Here is a 16,712-nt window from a genome sequence, read left to right on the forward strand (position 1 = left end):
CCTGGCCTCAAGCAATCCTCCTGCATCAGCCTCTCAAAGTGCTGGAATTATAGGTGTCAGCCACCGTGCCTGGCCCATGCTAACATTTTTAATGCAAGTAAAGTGTGCCATTGTATGAATATTCGTCATTAATTTAGCCAATTATCTTGTCTTCCAGTTTTGGCATTGTAAGCATTGTTTCAATCATTAGCTTTTTTTTTTTTTCTTCTAATCTTTTTTTTTTTTTTAGGTTTTTTTTTATTATTATACTTTAGGTTTTAGGGTACATGTGCACAATGTGCAGGTTTGTTACATATGTATCCATGTGCCATGTTGTTTTGCTGCACCCATTAACTCATCATTTAGCATTAGGTATATTTCCTAATGCTGTCCCTCCCCCCTCCCCCCACCCCACAACAGTCCCCCGAGTGTGATGTTCCCCTTCCTGTGTCCATGAGATCTCAAAACTATGTATTTTTGCTTGTTTTTAACCTTTTTCTTAGGATAAAATTCTGACAGTGGAATTGTTGAAGAAAAAAAGCATTAGTATTTGTATTTTATTTTATTTATTTATTTTTTTGAGACAGAATCTTGCTCTGTCACCCAGGCTAGAGTGCAGTGGCGCGATCTCGGCTCACTGCCAGCTCCACTTCCCGGGTTCACGCCATTCTCCTGCCTCAGCCTCCGGAGTAGCTGGGACTACAGGCGCCCGCCATCACGCCCGGCTCATTTTTTGTATTTTTAGTAGAGATGGGGGTTTCACAGTGTCAGCCAGGATGGTCTCGATCTCCTGACCTCGTGATCCGCCTGCCTCGGCCTCCCAAAGTGCTGGGATTACAGGCGTGAGCCACCACCCCCGGCCAGTATTTGTATTTTTTTTTTTTTTTTACAGTATTTGTATTTTTAAAGCTGTGAATACATATAGACAAAACAGTCCTCAGAAGGGGCGTGCTCTTCTAGAACATCAGCAAGGCACAGGAAGGAACACCTCTAATCTTTTTTTTTTTTTTTTGAGACAGAGTCTTGCTGTGTTGCCCAGGCTGGAGTGCAGTGGCTCAAACTCGGCTCACTGCAAGCTCTGCCTCCTGGGTTCAAGTGATTCTCCTGCTAATTTTTTGTGTTTTTAGTAGAGACGGGGGTTTCACCATGTTGGCCAGGCTGGTTTTGAACTCTCGACCTCAGATGATCCACCTGCTGCGGCCTCCCAAGCTGCTAGGATTACAGAGGTAAGCCATCACGCCTGGCCCATCTCTAGTGTTTGGAATCTAATCTACCTATAGAACTATAGCTTTATTTTTTATTTTTCTTTCTTTTTTTTTTTTTTTTTTTTTGAGACGGAGTCTCACTCTGTCGCCCAGGCTGGAGTGCAGTGGCGCAATCTCGGCTCACTGCAAGCTCCGCCTCCCGGGTTCACGCCATTCTCCTGCCTCAGCCTCTCCCGGTAGCTGGGACTACAGGCGCCCGCCACCACGCCCGGCTAATTTTTTGTATTTTTAGTAGAGACGGGGTTTCACCATGGTCTCGATCTCCTGACCTCGTGATCCGCCCGCCTCGGCCTCCCAAAGTGCTGGGATTCCAAGCGTGAGCCACCGCGCCCGGCCTTTATTTTCTTTATCTATCTTTACAGTACTTTGAGTTGCTGTTTAAGAGAACTACACCTTTAATTGCCTCTACCAAGCTGAATGCATCCAAGTATGACTGTCTATTGAAAACAAGTTCAAATAGAATTCTTAAACAATACCACTTTTACACATCGTGCTGTGGGTGAGGTCCAAAATCGGAAAGATTTTTATTCCAGCTGTAGCTGATCCATGAAAATTAAGGATAATTTTTTCTTTTTTTTTTTTTTTTTTTTTGAGACGGAGTCTTGCTCTGTCACCCAGGCTGGAGTGCAGCGTGCAGAGGCCCGATCTCTGCTCAGTGTAACCTCCGTCTCCCGGGTTCAAGCGATTCTCCTGCCTCAGCCTCCCGAGTAGCTGGGATTACAAGAGCACGCCACCACACCCAGCTAATTTTTGTATTTTTAATAGAGACAGGGGTTTCACCGTATTGGCCAGGCTGATCTCAAACTCCTGACCTCAGGTGATCCACCCACCTTGGTCTCCGGAAGTGCTGGGATTACAGGTGTGAGCCACAGCGCCTGGCTTAGGGTGGATTTTTGAATCTGAGGGTTTCAAACCATAGTGGATGGAGTGTGGCCAGGGAGGGGAGTTTTAGTTTGGAAAACGAACCTGCACCTGTATCCCTGAACCTAGAAGTTTTTTTTTTTTTTTTTAAGGAAAACATTTCAGTTGTAAATTCTAAGAGGAATTTCTGTTAGGTTGGATTCACTTCGCATTTTGGAATGTAGTTGGCATCTCCTGTTTTGTTTTTTGGTTTTTTTTGGAGACGGAGTCTTGCTCTATTGCCCAGGCTGAAGTGCAGTGGCGCGATCTCGGTTCACTGCAAGCTCCGCCTTCAGGGTTCACGCCATTCTCCTGCCTCAGCCTCCCGCGTAGCTGAACTACAGGCGCCCGCCACCTCGCCTGGCTAATTTTTTGTATTTTTAGTAGAGACAGGGTTTCACCGTATTAGCCAGGATAGTCTCGATCTCCTGACCTCGTGATCCACCCGCCTCAGCCTCCCAAAGTGCTGGGATTACAGGCGTGAGCCACCGCGCCCAGCGGCATCTCCCGTTTTTTTGTGGCATAACAGTTGACCAAAATAAGTTCAGGTCTCCTTGAGACAGGTTTTGAAAATGCTTTTTAAAATTTTTTTCCTGGAAAACAAATGACCAAAGTCATTGCTGTACCCACAAAAGGTAAATGTTTCCATTAGTCTCTGCAGACACCTGATTCTTACACTGACACTCGAGTCTGGGCGTGAGATGTGAGCGTTAAGACCCTTCTGGGGTAGCTGGGAACTAGGCCAGGGTTCACCTGGGCGCCCCTGAAACCCAGCCGCCGGTAGACGAGCCCACCAGAGCGCATGCGCCGGGGGTGCTCCGGCGCCTGACGCGGCCGATTCTTCTTGTCTTATAAAGGGCGGAGTCTGCTACAGCCCCGCCCCCCAGTTAAGGTGCGCGCGTGGCCGAGGCTGGTTTTCCGTCTGGTGAGGGGTTACTTCCGGGTCAGACGGCGCTAGCTGCAGCATCGAAGTGTGGCAGTGCTGGGCGGGCCGGCGGGCTGGGCTGCGGCCCGCGCGCGGCAGGCGATGCAGGGGGGCAACTCCGGGGTCCGCAAGCGCGAAGAGGAGGGCGACGGGGCTGGGGCTGTGGCTGCGCCGCCGGCCATCGACTTTCCCGCCGAGGGCCCGGACCCCAAATATGACGGTGAGGGATCAGATCGCGGCGTCGCGGCTCTGCTGTCTCTGTCCACCTGCGTTTCTGGGCGGCATAGGCAGCCCTGAGGTTTGCCTGAAGACCCGGGCGAATTTGGCTGCCTCCAGGGTTGAACCGGGGGCGCAGCCGCGCAGTGCGGGGGAGGGGGGCGGCGGGCGGGCCGTCGGGGTAAGGCAAATATTTTTTGGAAAGAATGTCTGCTTCTCGCTCCTTTGTTTACATTTCTGTTCCTTGGTTTCCTCTCTGGGGACTGAGGCCTTCGGATGACTGGGGACATCCCCGAGGCCACCGTCTTGCCCCCACGCCCTGGGTTTTGTCATTGGTTGAGAACGATCATCTTTCATTACTGCAACGAGACTTTGCAAACTATACGCTGAATAGTTTGGGTTAAGATTTATAATTTGTAGCTTTTGTTGTCTTTTTTTTCTTTGGAGCTTTTCTTGTCTTTTGCTTCATTGGAAGGAGAACTAAAGATTTCTCATAGGCAGCGTGGAAATAAATAAACGTCTTTGGTTTAATAAAAAGGCCCACTTTTTTTTTTGGGAGACAGTCTTGCTCTGTCACTCAGGCTGGAGTGCAGTGGCACAATCATAGCTCATTGCAGCCTACAACTCCTGGGCTCAAGTGATCCTCCAGCCTTAGCCTCCTGAGTAGCTGGGACCACAGGTGCACACCACTATGCCCGGCTAATTTTTAAATTTTTTTTTACAGAGATGGGGTCTTGCTGTGTTCCCCAGGCTGGTCTCGAACGCCTGGCCTCAAGCGATTCTCCCGCCTCGGCCTTGCAAAGTGCTGGGATTATAGATGTGAGCCACCACTCTCAGCCCCCAAGTTTTCTTGAGGCTTTTGGTTACTAGGAGATTTCGGGTAGCTAAGTTACTTAGCATAGAGTAAGAGATGCTTAAAACATTGACTCTAACTAGGTGAAAGAGTCCACTATTTTGATGAAAGTGAAATAGAGTCTTTAGTTGCTGCTAGGTGTTTTAGCAATATTAAAAATTAAATTGTGCTATTAAGAATGAATACATTGGCCCAGTGAGGTCACGCCTGTAATCCCAGCACTTTGGAAGGCTGAGGTGGGCGGATCACCTGAGGTCAGGAGTTCAACACCAGCCTGGTCAACATGGTGAAACCCCCTCTCTACTAAAAATACAAAAATTAGCTGGGCGTGGTGGGCGCCTGTAATCCCAACTACTTTCAAGGCTGAGGTAGGAGAATCGCTTGCTTGAACCCAGGAGGCGGAGGTTGTAGTGAGCCGAGATCGCACCACTGCACTCCAGCCTGGGAGACAGAGGAAACTCCGTCTCAAAACAAACAAACAAACAAAACAACAACAACAACAACATTGATTCAGGTTTTTTTTTTCTTTTCTTTTTTTTTTTTATGGAATGCTTCAGGAATTTGTGTTTCATTCTTGTGCAGTAGCTGTGCTAATCTTCTCTGTGTCGTTCCAGTTTTTAGTATATGTGCTGCTGAAGTGAGCATGATTCAGGGAGGTTTTAACTATATGGTAATTCCAATAGAATGACTGCAGAGAATACACTTTGATTTGAAGCATGAAACAAACAAAAAAATGTGTTGCAATTGATTTAAAGGTACAAATTGTTCCTGTAAGAGAAAGCATATGGGAAAAAATAAAGGTGCAAACCGAGGTGAAATGGTTTTGATTGATTCAAATGGAATAAATACATGGAAATGTTGTTGCATTTTTATCCTTAATACTACCTATAATTTTTTTTTTTTTTTTCTTAAAGAGATGGGGTTGTCCGGGAGGCAGAGGTTGCAGTGAGCCGAGATCGTGCCACTGCACTCCAGCCTGGGCGACAGAGTGAGACTCTGTCTCAAAAAAAAAAAAGAGATGGGGTCTCCTTTTGTTGCCCAGTCTGGTCTCAAACTCGTGGGCTCAACGGATCCTTCTGCCTCAGCCTCCCAAAGTGCTAGGATTGTAGGCATGAGCCACTGTGCCCAGCCAAGCCTATGATTTTTGACCATAAAGAGAAAAGCAGAGTGTGGTACTAATTCCAGCAGGCTATTAACAGAGGAAAATTTTAAAAAACTATTTTTTAATGGACAAATAACTTTTTCCCCACATATAAGGTGGTATATTATAGCTCAGTAATATAGAAAGTGTTATGTCATAGGAAAAGTCCCAGCTGTAAACATGCAAGTGTGTCTTTTCTGTAACATTGTGATAAGGGTTTCTGCAAACTAAAGATTATTCTTGAAGGGAGTGATCTTAGATAAGCTTTTAAAATTTTTCTTTTCCTGGGTTACCAATAATACTGTTGTGCTGACATATGGCGTTTTCTTCCAAAGAGGCCCAGAATGTCCAGACAGAGTTTATGTATTTTTTTTTTTTTTTTTTTTTTTGAGACGGAGTCGTCCTCTGTTGCCCAGGCTGGAGTGCAGTCGCGCGATCTCGGCTCACTGCAACCTCCGCCCCTCCAGGTTTAAGCAGTTCTCTGCCTCAGCCTCTGGAGTAGCTGGGATTACAGGTGTCTGCCACCACACCCAGCTAATTTCTTGTATTTTTGGTAGAGACGGGGTTTCACCATCTTGGCCAGGCCGGTCTTGAAATCCTGACCTTGTGATCCACCTGCCTTGGCCTCCCAAAGTGCTGGGATTACAGGCGTGAGCCACCGCACCCGGCCTTTTTTTTTTTTTTTTTTTGAGACTGAGTCTCACACCATTGCCTGGGCTGGAGTGCAATGGCTCGATCTCGGCTCACTGCAACCTCCACCTCCTGGGTTCAAGCCACTCTCCTGCCTCAGCCTCCTGAGTAGCTGAGATTACAGGTGCCTGCCACCACGCCTGGCTAATTTTTTGTATTTTTTAGTAGAGATGGGGTTTCACTATGTTGGCCAAGCTGGTGTTGGACCACTGTGTTGGTTGAACTCCTGAACTCGCGATCCGCCTGCCTCGGCCTCCCAAATTGCTGGGATTACAGGTGTGAGCCACTGCGTCCAGCCCACAGTTTATGTTTTTAAACTTTTCTTAGAGACAGAATCTCGCTCTGTCACCCAGTGCAGTGGTATAATCACAGCTCAATGCACCCCTGTTTTCTCAGGCTCAAGCTATCTTCCTGCCTCAGCCTCCTGAGTAACTGGGTCTACAGGTGCGCGCTACCATGCCCAGCGAATTTTTCGTAGTTTTTCTTTGTAGGGACAGGGTCTCAGTATGTTATGCACGCTGGTTTTGAACTCCTGGGCTCAAGCAATCCTCATGCCTTGCCCTCTCAAAGTGCTGGGATTACAGGCGTGAGCCACCGCGCCCAGCCCATTTCATTTTTTTCCTTTTAATTTTTGCATTTATTTATTTATTTTTAATTTTAGAACACTATAATTCACCTGATCATTTTCACTAGATGTAAAAATGAATAGCTAAATAATTTCTGGCAGGTGGTCTGTATGATTTGAAGAATTCATTCTGCTGGCTAATGGCAGAGTCAGAAAATTCAAAACCTAAATGTAACTTTAACATTTTTGGCAATTTATTTATTTATTTATTGAATGAAATGGAGTTTGGCTCTGCCACCCAGGTTGGAGTGCAGTGGCGCGATCGATCCCAGCTCACTGCAACCTCTACCTCCTGGGTTCAAGTGATTCTCCTGCCTCAGCCTCCTGAGTAGCTGGGATCACAGGTGCACACCACCACGCTCACCTAATTTTTGTATTTTTAGTACAGACGGGTTTTCACCATGTTGGCCAGGCTGGTCCTGAGCTCCTGACCTCAGATGATCCGCTTGCCTCGGCCTAAGTGCTGGAATTACAGATGTGAGCCACCATACCCAGATAGTTTTTTTTTTTTTTTTTTTGAGACAGAGTTTCACTTTGTTGCCCAGGCTGGAGTGCAATGGCACGATCTCAGCTCACCTCAACCTCTGCCTCCTGGGTTTAAGGGATTCTCCTGCCTCAGCCTCCTGAGTGGCTAGGATTGATTACAGGCATGCGCCACCACGCCTGGCTAATTTTGTTTTTTCGTAGAGACAGGGTTTCTCCATGTTGGCCAGGCTGGTCTCGAACTCCTGACCTTAGGTGATCTGCCTGCCTCGGCCTCTCAAATTGCTGGGATTACAGGCATGAGCCACTGTGCCCAGTTTTTTTTTTTTTTTTTTACCTGTTTAGTAATGTCTTAAATAAACAGTAAGTGAGAACTTACGACCTTCAGCCTTAGTGTCAACTCGTCTGTCTGCATGGTCTCATATAGTGCAAAGAGGATGGGGTTCGGGAGTCAGTCTGATCTGCCTGGTTCACTGGTTCCTCAGCCTCTCTGAGATCAGTGTTTTCGTATGTAAAATGGGGATGAACACTTACCTTATATTATTTTTTGAGCATTGAAGGAGATTGTGCATGTAGATAAGTAGCACACGCTCATTGAGAAAAGTTTCCATTTTTCCTATCTTTCCCTCTGTCATCTGCCCAACTTCTTTTTTTTTTTTTTTTTTTTTTGAGACGGAGTTTCGCTCTTGTTGCCCAGGCTGGAATGCAATGGCTTCATCTCGGCTCACTGCAACCTCTGCCTCCCAGGTTCAAGCGATTTTCCTGCCTCAGCCTCCCAGGTAGCTGGGATTACAGGCGCCTGCCACCACACCCAGCTAATTTTGTGTTTTTAGTAGAGACGGGGTTGCTCCATGTTGGTCAGGCTGGTCTCAAACTCCTGACCTCAGGTGATCCGCCAGCCTCAGCCTCCCAAAGTGCTGATCCTCCAGCTTCCAGGATTCAGCTCCAAACTCACTTCCAGAAAGCCTTTCTTGATTAACCCAACTCAGCATAACTACTCTTTTGGTTTTTATCTGCTTACATTTAAATATTTCGTGTTTCATTAATTAGAATATACTATTTTGTCATTATGAAACAGGTTTACCATTAATTTAAAAATATTTTCCTTTCTAATTTTTAGAATCTGATGTTCCAGCAGAACTCCAGGTGTTAAAAGAACCCCTACAACAGCCAACCTTCCCTTTTGCAGTTGCAAACCAACTCTTGCTGGTTTCTTTGCTGGAGCACTTGAGCCATGTGCATGAACCAGACCCACTTCGTTCAAGACAGGTGTTTAAGTGTAAGTAAGAATAAATGAATCTTGCTAAATAAAGCTTGTAAAGGCTGGGCTCCGTGGTTCACGCCTGTAATCCCAGCACTTTGGGAAGCTGAGGTGGGTGGATCACCCGAGGTCAGGAGATCGAGATCCGCCTGGCTAACATGGCGAAACCCCCTCTCTACTCAAAATATGGAAATTAGCCAGGTGTTGTGGCAGGCGCCTGTAACCCCAGCTACTCGGGAGGCTGAGGCAGAGAATCAGTTGAACTGGGGAGGCGGAAGGTGCAGTGAGCCAAGATAGCGCCACTGCACTCCAGCCCGGGTGAAAGAGTGAGACTGTCTCAAAAATAAATAAATAAATAAATAAATAAAGCTTGTAAAAATACTGTGTTGCTGTTCTCATTTATTCATGGGAGGTAAAAATTAAAACAATTGAACTAATGGAGATAGAGTAGAATGATGGTTCCCAGAGGCTGGGAGGATAGTGGAGGATGGTTAATGGGTACAAAAATATAGTTAGAATAAATTAGATCTAGTATTTGATAGCACAGCAGGGTGACTACAGTCAACAATAATTTATTGTACATTTAAAAATAACCAAAAGACGGCCAGGCGCAGTGGCTCATGCCTGTAATCCCAGCACTTTGGGAGGCCGAGGTGGATGGATCACTTGAGGTCAGGAGTTTGAGACCAGCCTGACCAACATGGTGAAACCCCATCTCTTAAAAAAAAATGTAAAACTACCCAGGCATGATGGTGCATGGCTGTAATCTCAGCTACTTGGGAGGCTGAGGTAGGAGAATTGCTTGAACCCGGGTGGCGGTGGTTGCAGTGAGCCGAGATCACGCCACTGCACTCCAGCCTGGGCAACGAGAGCGCAACTCCATCTCAAAAAAAAAAAAAAAAAAAAAAGAATGAGCTGGGCGCAGTGGCTCACGCCTGTAATCCCAGCACTTTGGGAGACTGAGGCGGGTGGATCATGAGGTCAAGAGATCGAGACCATCCTGGCCAACATGGTGAAACCCTGTCTCTACTAAAAATACAAAAATTAGCTGGGCATGGTGGCGGGCACCTGTAATCCCAGCTATTCGGGAGGCTGAGGCTGGAAAATCGCTTGAACCTGGGAGGCGGAGGTTGCAATGAGCCGAGATCGTGCCATTGCACGCAAGCCTGGCGACAGAGCAAGACTCGGTCTCAAAAAAATAAAAATAACGAAAAGAGTATAATTGGATTGTTTGTAACACAAAGAAGGGAAAAATGTTTTAGATGATGGATACCCCATTTATCCTGATGTGATTATTACACATCACATGTCTGTATCAAAATATCTCATATACCCCCATACATATATACATCTACCATGTACTCACAAAAATTAAAAATACAAAATAAAAATATGTTGTTTAATGCTGTGAGTCTGGAAAGCAGCTGGTATACAAAAATTGGAGTGAAATAAATATTGATTTCCCTACTTCAATTCAGCTTACATTTTTCTTTGAGTAATTCCTTATGAATATAACTGTGGATCCTGTAATTGCATAAAATTGGATAAATGAAATATAGTTCTTTTGCATCTATACTATGATAATGCTCACAATTTTTTTTTTTCCTCGAGATGGAGTCACACTCTGTTGCCCAGGCTGGAGTGCACTGGCACGATTTCTGCTCACTGCAATCTCTGCCCCCCTGGGTTCAAGTGATTCTCCTGCCTCACCCTCCCGAGTAGCTGGGATTACAGGCACGTGCCACCATGCCCGGGTAATTTTTGTATTTTTAATAGAGACGGGGTTTCACCATGTTGTTCAGGCTGGTCTTGAACTCCTGACCTGGTGATCCACCCGCCTTGGCCTTCAGTGTGCTTTGATCACTCCTGTGAGTAACCAGTGTGCTCCAGTCTGGGTGACATGGTAAGACTCCGCCTCTAGAGAAAAAAAAAAAAAGAGTAGTTCCAGCCAGAGATTCTGAGGTTCTTTTTTTTTTTTTTACCAAAACAGTCTCAAACTTATAGATACTTTTATGTGGTCTTAAAACTGAATGTGTTTTTAGTTAAAGATATGTTATCATTTTGGTAAACTTGACACGACATGAAAAATGGTACAAATATCTGTATCTTGTACACTTACTGCTTCTTGAATAAAGCAAATAATACGCTCTGCATTCCAAGCAGTGGCCTATGTGGTGGAAGGTGGGGTGAACAAGAAGGAAGTGTATTCCTTCGGTTCTGAAGTGCTGGTGCCTCGGAATTATTGTATTAGTCTCATCAAATGGAGAAGCAGATTAGAAAAATACAGTAATCTTGTACATAATTAAAGCAATCCTGTGAATTTTACCGATTTTAAGATAATTTTGAATTCCTTATATACAGCCTCTTTAGATGATTTTTTTTTTTTTTTTTTTTGATGAGGAGTCTTGCTCTGTCGCCCAGGCTGGAGTGCGGTAGTGCGATCTCGGCTCACTGCAACCTCCACCTTCCAGGTTCAAGCGATTCTCTTGCCTCAGCCTCCCAAGTAGCTGGGACTACAGGCACCCACCACCACGCCCGGCTAATTTTTTGTATTTTTAGTAGAGATGGAGTTTCACCATGTTAGCCAGGATGGTCTCAATCTCATGACCTCGTGATCCGCCGGCCTCGGCCTCCCAAAGTGCTGGGATTACAGGTGTGAGCCACCGCACCCGGTCTAGATGACTGAATTTTAAAACAAGGTTATTTAAATAAATGTTTTTGATGTGATCAGTGAGTTGATAATCTAAATGGAGAGTTTTCTTTTTCTTTTTTCTTTTTTCTAGCAACAAATTTGGCTTTCATAACTGTAGAGTTTTTGATGCAGAAAAAATATCCTTGGTGGGGCATGGTGGCTCATGCCTGTAATCCTAGCACTTTGGGAGGTCGAGGTGGGCGGGTCATGAGGTCAGGTGTTCAAGACCAGCCTGGCCAACATGGTGAAACCCCATCTCTACTAAAAATACAAAAATTAGCCAGGTGTGGTGGCAGGCGCCTGTAATCCCAGCTACTTGGGAGGGTGAGGCATGAGAATCCCTAGAATCCAGGAGGTGGAGGTTGCAGTGATCTGAGATCACTCCACTGCCCTCCAATTTGGGCAACAGGGTGAGACTCTGTCTCAAAAAAAAAAAAAAAATTAGCCAGGTGTGGTGGTGTGCACCTGTAATCCCAGCTACTCAGGCAACTGAGGCAGGAAAATCACATGAACCCTGGAGGCGGAGGTTGCAGTGAGCCGAGATCGTGCCATTGCACTCCAGCCTGGGCGACAGAGCAAGACTCGGTCTCAAAAAAAAAAAAGTCCTCATTGGTATCTGTATTTGTTGAATGAGTAGGAGCCAAGGCACCTTTGTGGAAACTTACTTTTTCTAAGGAGCTTGGTATTTGGTATACACACGTGTACCATGGGCTCTTTGTATGTTGGTTAAAGGTATTTCATGACGATGAATGGTCACTTTTGTTGTAAGTTCTCATCGTATGTTTGCCCTCCTGCCCTTATTCTTCTCTTACTGCCTAACAGCAAAGGGTAATGTGTGGAGTGTCAGAAGAGTTTGTTTACTCTTTTTTTTGGTTGCCCTTTTTTTAGAAACAGCTTAGTACTTTACTGACTAGTCTTGGTAAACAAGTGACTGTACAGGGTAAGAGAAGTAATTATAGTTGTGCTTTTCATGAATGAGTGTACTAGTTGCTCCTTCTCTTTTAGAGAATCATTCCCCAAGTTTCTTCGCTTTTTAAAAAAATTTATCTAAGGGCTGGGCCTGGTGGCTCACGCCTGTAATCCCTGCACTTTGGGAGGTGGAGTTGGGCAGATCACTTGAGGCCAGGAGTTCGAGACCAGCCTGGCCAATGTGGCGAAACCCCGTCTTTACTAAAAATAGAAAAATTAGCTGGGCATGGCGGCACACGCCTGTAATCCCAGCTACTTGGGAGGTTGAGGCAGAAGAATCACTTGAACCCGGGAGGTGGAGGTTACAGTGAGCCAAGATAGTTGTCACTGCACTCTCTGTCTCAAAAAAAAAATTTCTTTTAAGTTATTCTAGAGAACATTCTCCAAATTTAACGTGTTTATAAATATAGTATTTTTCCTATTGAGGTTTTTGTATATATTGCTATTATTACACATTCTTCTCTGTGTACACTTTAAAATTGCCATTTTATTAAAGACTTTTCTAATAATAGTTTTTCATATTCTTTTTATAGTACTTTGCCAGACCTTTATCAAAATGGGGCTGCTGTCTTCTTTCACTTGTAGTGACGAGTTTAGCTCACTGAGACTACATCACAACAGAGCTATTACTCACTTAATGAGGTCCGCTAAAGAGAGAGTTCGTCAGGTAAGCCCTAAAAAATATACTTTGGGTATGACAAAAATATACTTTACTTTTAAGATAATTATATTTTAAAGCACTGTGAAATTCTAATTATAAAACAAGTTTTTAAAAGTATTAAACTCTAGGCCAGGCATGGTGGGGTGGCTCATGCCTTAATCCCAGCACTTTGGGAGGCTGAGATGGATCATTTGAGGCCAGGAGTTCAAGGCTGCAGTGAGCCATGGTCGTGCCACTGCACTCCAGCCTGAGCAATAGAGTGAGAACCTGCCTGAAAAAAAAAAAAGAAAAAAAGGAGAGGCAAAGGAGAGGGCACAGATGGACTGGGATCTTCAGACAATTTCAATTTATTTTTGTTTTGTTTTGTTTTGTTTCGTTTTGAGATATAGTCTCGCACTGTCATCCAGGCGGGAGTGCAGTGGTGCAATCTTGGCTCATTGCAACCTCTGCCTCCCAGGTTCAAGGGATTCTCCTGCCTTAGCCTCCCAAGTACCTGGGACTACAGGCACCTGCCACCACGCCCTACTAATTTTTTGTATTTTTAGTAGAGACAGGGTTTCTTCATGTTGGCCAGGCTGGTCTCGGACTCCTGACCTCGTGATGTGCCTGCCTCGGCCTCCCAAGTGCTGGGATTACAGGCATGAACCACCACGCCCTACTTAATTTATGGTTTTTACTTAGTAAGATGAGAGGTGGTACAGGATTTTGATTAGAGGAGTGACACAATCTGACTTACATTTTAGCGGGGCTACACTGGCTGCTGTGTTGCGAATGGACTGAGGGGGCACGGGCAGAAGCAGGGTGCCAGGTGCCACCATACACGCAAGAGAGGTGGGCAGACAGGAGGGGTGGGGAGCTCCTGCATGGATTTTGAAGGTGACGTTGTCTTGTCTGCTTGCTGGTCAATTCTCAGCTTTGAAATATTTTCAGTTGTAAGCTCTTAAGTAATACTGAAAAAGCCAATGGTTTTTAAAATATTGTTTATGCATTTGGGGTTGTTAATGTGAGATTGAATTTTGATAGATTCTTTATTCCATGCAAGTTTTCAAAATGCTTTTTAAAAACAATTTTTTAATTGTAGGATCCTTGTGAGGATATTTCTCATATCCAGAAACTCAGGTATGTGTGAAAAACTTTCTTGATTATGCAGACTATTGAAAAGAAATCAAAATTAAGAAAATACTGATTTGAGGTTAAAACATAATATCGTTAGCATTGTTTATGAACATTAAAAACTTTGTTCTCAGCAATTAAGTACTGCTCCGAGACTTGCTTTGCTTCTTATTCCCTCCTCTTTGATCCTCTGCCTCCCACCACTGAGCGTGGATTCCATGGTCACACTGTTAATTCAGATTCCTGATAGCCAGCCTCTGTTAGGGGGACCATTGAATTTTGGCTAGTTTAAATACTAGTTTAAAATCTAACTGGTCTGACCTAAATATTCATCAGCTCATGAATAGATAAGCATGTGGTCTATCCCTGCAATAAAGTGTTATTCAGCTATTAAAAAGAATGAAGTACTGATTCATGCTACAATATGGATGAGTCTTGAAAACATCCTAAGTAAAAACAGCCAGTCATAAAAGGCCACATATTGTGTGATTTCATTTCTTTTTTTTTTTTTTTTTTTTTGAGATGGAGTCTTGCTCTGTTGCCCAGGCTGGAGTGCAGTGGCACGATCTTGGCTCACTGCAAGCTCCACCTCCCGGGTTCACGCCATTCTCCTGCCTCAGCCTCCCAAGTAGCTGGGACTACAGGCGCCCGCCACCACGCCCGGCTAATTTTTTGTATTTTTAGTAGAGACGGGGTTTCACCGTGTTAGCCAGGATGGTCTCGATCTCCTGACCTCGTGATCCTCCAGCCTCGGCCTCCCAAAGTGCTGGGATTACAGGCTTGAGCCACTGCACCCGGCTAATTTTTTGCATTTTCAGTAGAGACGGGGTTTCACGGTGTTAGCCAGGATGGTCTCGATCTCCTGACCTCGTGATCCTCCAGCCTCGGCCTCCCAAAGTGCTGGGATTACAGGCTTGAGCCACCGCGCCCGGCTGTGTGATTTCATTTCTATGAAATATCCAGAGTAGGTGAATCCATAGAGATGTAAATAGTGGTTTTCAGGGAGCGGGGTAAGGGAAGGATGGGGAGTGAAAGCTAATGGATATAGGGTTTATTTTGGGGGTGATGAAAATATTCTGAAATTAGGTAGCAGTGATGGTTGCACAACTTTATGTACTAAAAACCACTGAATTGCACATTTGAGAGAGGTGAATTTGACAGTATGTGAATTATATCTTGATAAAGCACTCTACATTAAAAAAAAAATCTAATTGGTCTACATCATTAAGAAATTTAAGTAGCTGCGTATGGTGGCGCATAACCGGTCCCAGCTACTTGGGAGGCTAAGGCAAGAGGATTGCTTGAGCTGAGATTGCGCCACTGCATTCCAGCCTGGGCGACAGAGCGAGACTCCGTCTCAAAAAAAAAAAAAAAAAAAAAAGAAAAAAGAAAAAGAAAAGAGGATTGCTTGAGCCCAGGAGTCCTGGGCTGCAGTGCACCATGCCAGTCTGGTGTCCACATTAAGTCTGGCATCAGTATGGTGACCTTGATCTCCCAGGAGCAAGGGACCACCAGGTTGCCTAAGGAGGAGTGAAGTAGCCCAGGTTGGAAACAGAGCATGTCAGTACTCTGGTGCTGCTCAGTAGCAGAATCACACCTGTGAATAGCCACTGCAATCTAGCCTGGGCAACACAGCAAGACCCTGTCTTAGAAGAAAAATAAATAAAAAAGAAATCTCAGTAATTTATTTATTTATTTTTATTTATTTATTTTTTTTTGAGATGGAGTCTTGCTCTGGAGTGCAGGCTGGAGTGCAGTGGCACAATCTCGGCTCACTGCAACCTCCGCCTCCTGGGTTCAACCAATTCTCCTGCGTCAGCCTCCTAAGTAGCTGGGATAACAGGCACCCACCACCACACCCAGCTAATTTTTGAATTATTACTAGAGACGGGGTTTTACTATGTTGGCCAGGCTGGTCTTGAACTCCTGACCTCATGATCTGCCCTCCCTGGCCTCCTAAAATGCTGGGATTACAGGTGTGAGCCACCACGCCCAGCTGAAATTTCAGTAAATTTATTTCTGAGCTTAGCTAACCAACTGCTGGCTGTTGTGATTCTTAGGATTTCTGCTGTACAACATCGGTAATAATTTCTACTTGGAATACCAGTTACTGGTGAAACACTTGGTTTTGTTTTCTTCACAGGGATGAAAAATTTCATTTTAGCCCATCCTTTCCAAATCAGCATAGCTTAGTGATACATGAGGTTTGTGAGGTTAGTAATCCTGTGAGCATGAAGTATCCTAGAACATTTTGATTCTCTCATGTTTTAATATTGATTGTTTGTATTTAACTTTCAGATCAAAGGAAGTAGCCTTGGAAGCACAAACTTCACGTTACTTAAATGAATTTGAAGAACTTGCCATCTTAGGAAAAGGTGGATATGGAAGAGTATACAAGGTTGTCTTCCACATACTTGTTTTGACCTACTACCCTAAATAATTGTATTTTCAGATATTGTTTTCATTATTCTTTTATTTATTTATTTTTTTGAGACAGAGTCTCGCTCTGTCACCAGGCTGGAGTGCGCGGTGCAATCTCAGCTCACTGCAACCTCCAACTCCCTGGTTCAAGCGATTCTTCTGCCTCAGCCTCCCGAGTAGCTGGGATTACAGGCATGTGTCACTACACCCAGCTAATTTTTGTATTTTTAGTAGAGATGGGGTTTCACCGTGTTGGCTAGGATGGTCTTGATCTCCTGACCTCGTGATCCACCCACCTTGGCCTTCCAAAGTGCTGGCATTACAGGCGTAAGCCACCGTGCTTGGCCTGTTTTCATTATTACTATATAAAGTGCTCTAAGGAAAATTCCAAGAAATCATGTATATTTACTTTTCTTTAACATTTGTCATTTACAGGGAAGTGGGCAGGTTGTAATGTTTTTCTAACTGTGTTGATTGTTTACGTGGATTTTGGAAACTTTAAATTTTTGACCTATAGT

The 16,712-nt window shown here is 44.7% G+C and overlaps 1 protein-coding gene and 1 non-coding gene across 3 annotated transcripts in view; one reads left to right on the forward strand and one right to left on the reverse strand.

Moving 5' to 3' along the window:
• The first annotated feature begins 3,045 nt into the window (after window positions 1–3,045).
• The window catches only part of EIF2AK1 (eukaryotic translation initiation factor 2 alpha kinase 1), a 36,907-nt gene continuing 23,240 nt past the window's right edge, over window positions 3,046–16,712 (forward strand). The window contains exons 1-5 of one of the 2 annotated variants that reach the window (XM_055292346.2): window positions 3,046–3,289; window positions 8,198–8,356; window positions 12,533–12,666; window positions 13,742–13,779; window positions 16,072–16,171. In XM_055292346.2, the coding sequence (XP_055148321.1) occupies window positions 3,172–3,289; window positions 8,198–8,356; window positions 12,533–12,666; window positions 13,742–13,779; window positions 16,072–16,171 (549 nt within the window). In that variant the 5' untranslated portion in view covers window positions 3,046–3,171. The remainder of the gene's footprint in view (window positions 3,290–8,197; window positions 8,357–12,532; window positions 12,667–13,741; window positions 13,780–16,071; window positions 16,172–16,712) is intronic. The other variant, XM_063646157.1, reaches the window with a different exon arrangement.
• Window positions 4,676–4,783, reverse strand: LOC129490843 (U6 spliceosomal RNA). The gene has a single exon (XR_008660332.1). It is a non-coding gene; the product is annotated as a U6 spliceosomal RNA (small nuclear RNA).

Source organism: Symphalangus syndactylus, chromosome 9 (assembly GCF_028878055.3).
Source record: "Symphalangus syndactylus isolate Jambi chromosome 9, NHGRI_mSymSyn1-v2.1_pri, whole genome shotgun sequence".
NCBI classification, from domain to species: Eukaryota; Metazoa; Chordata; class Mammalia; order Primates; family Hylobatidae; genus Symphalangus; species Symphalangus syndactylus.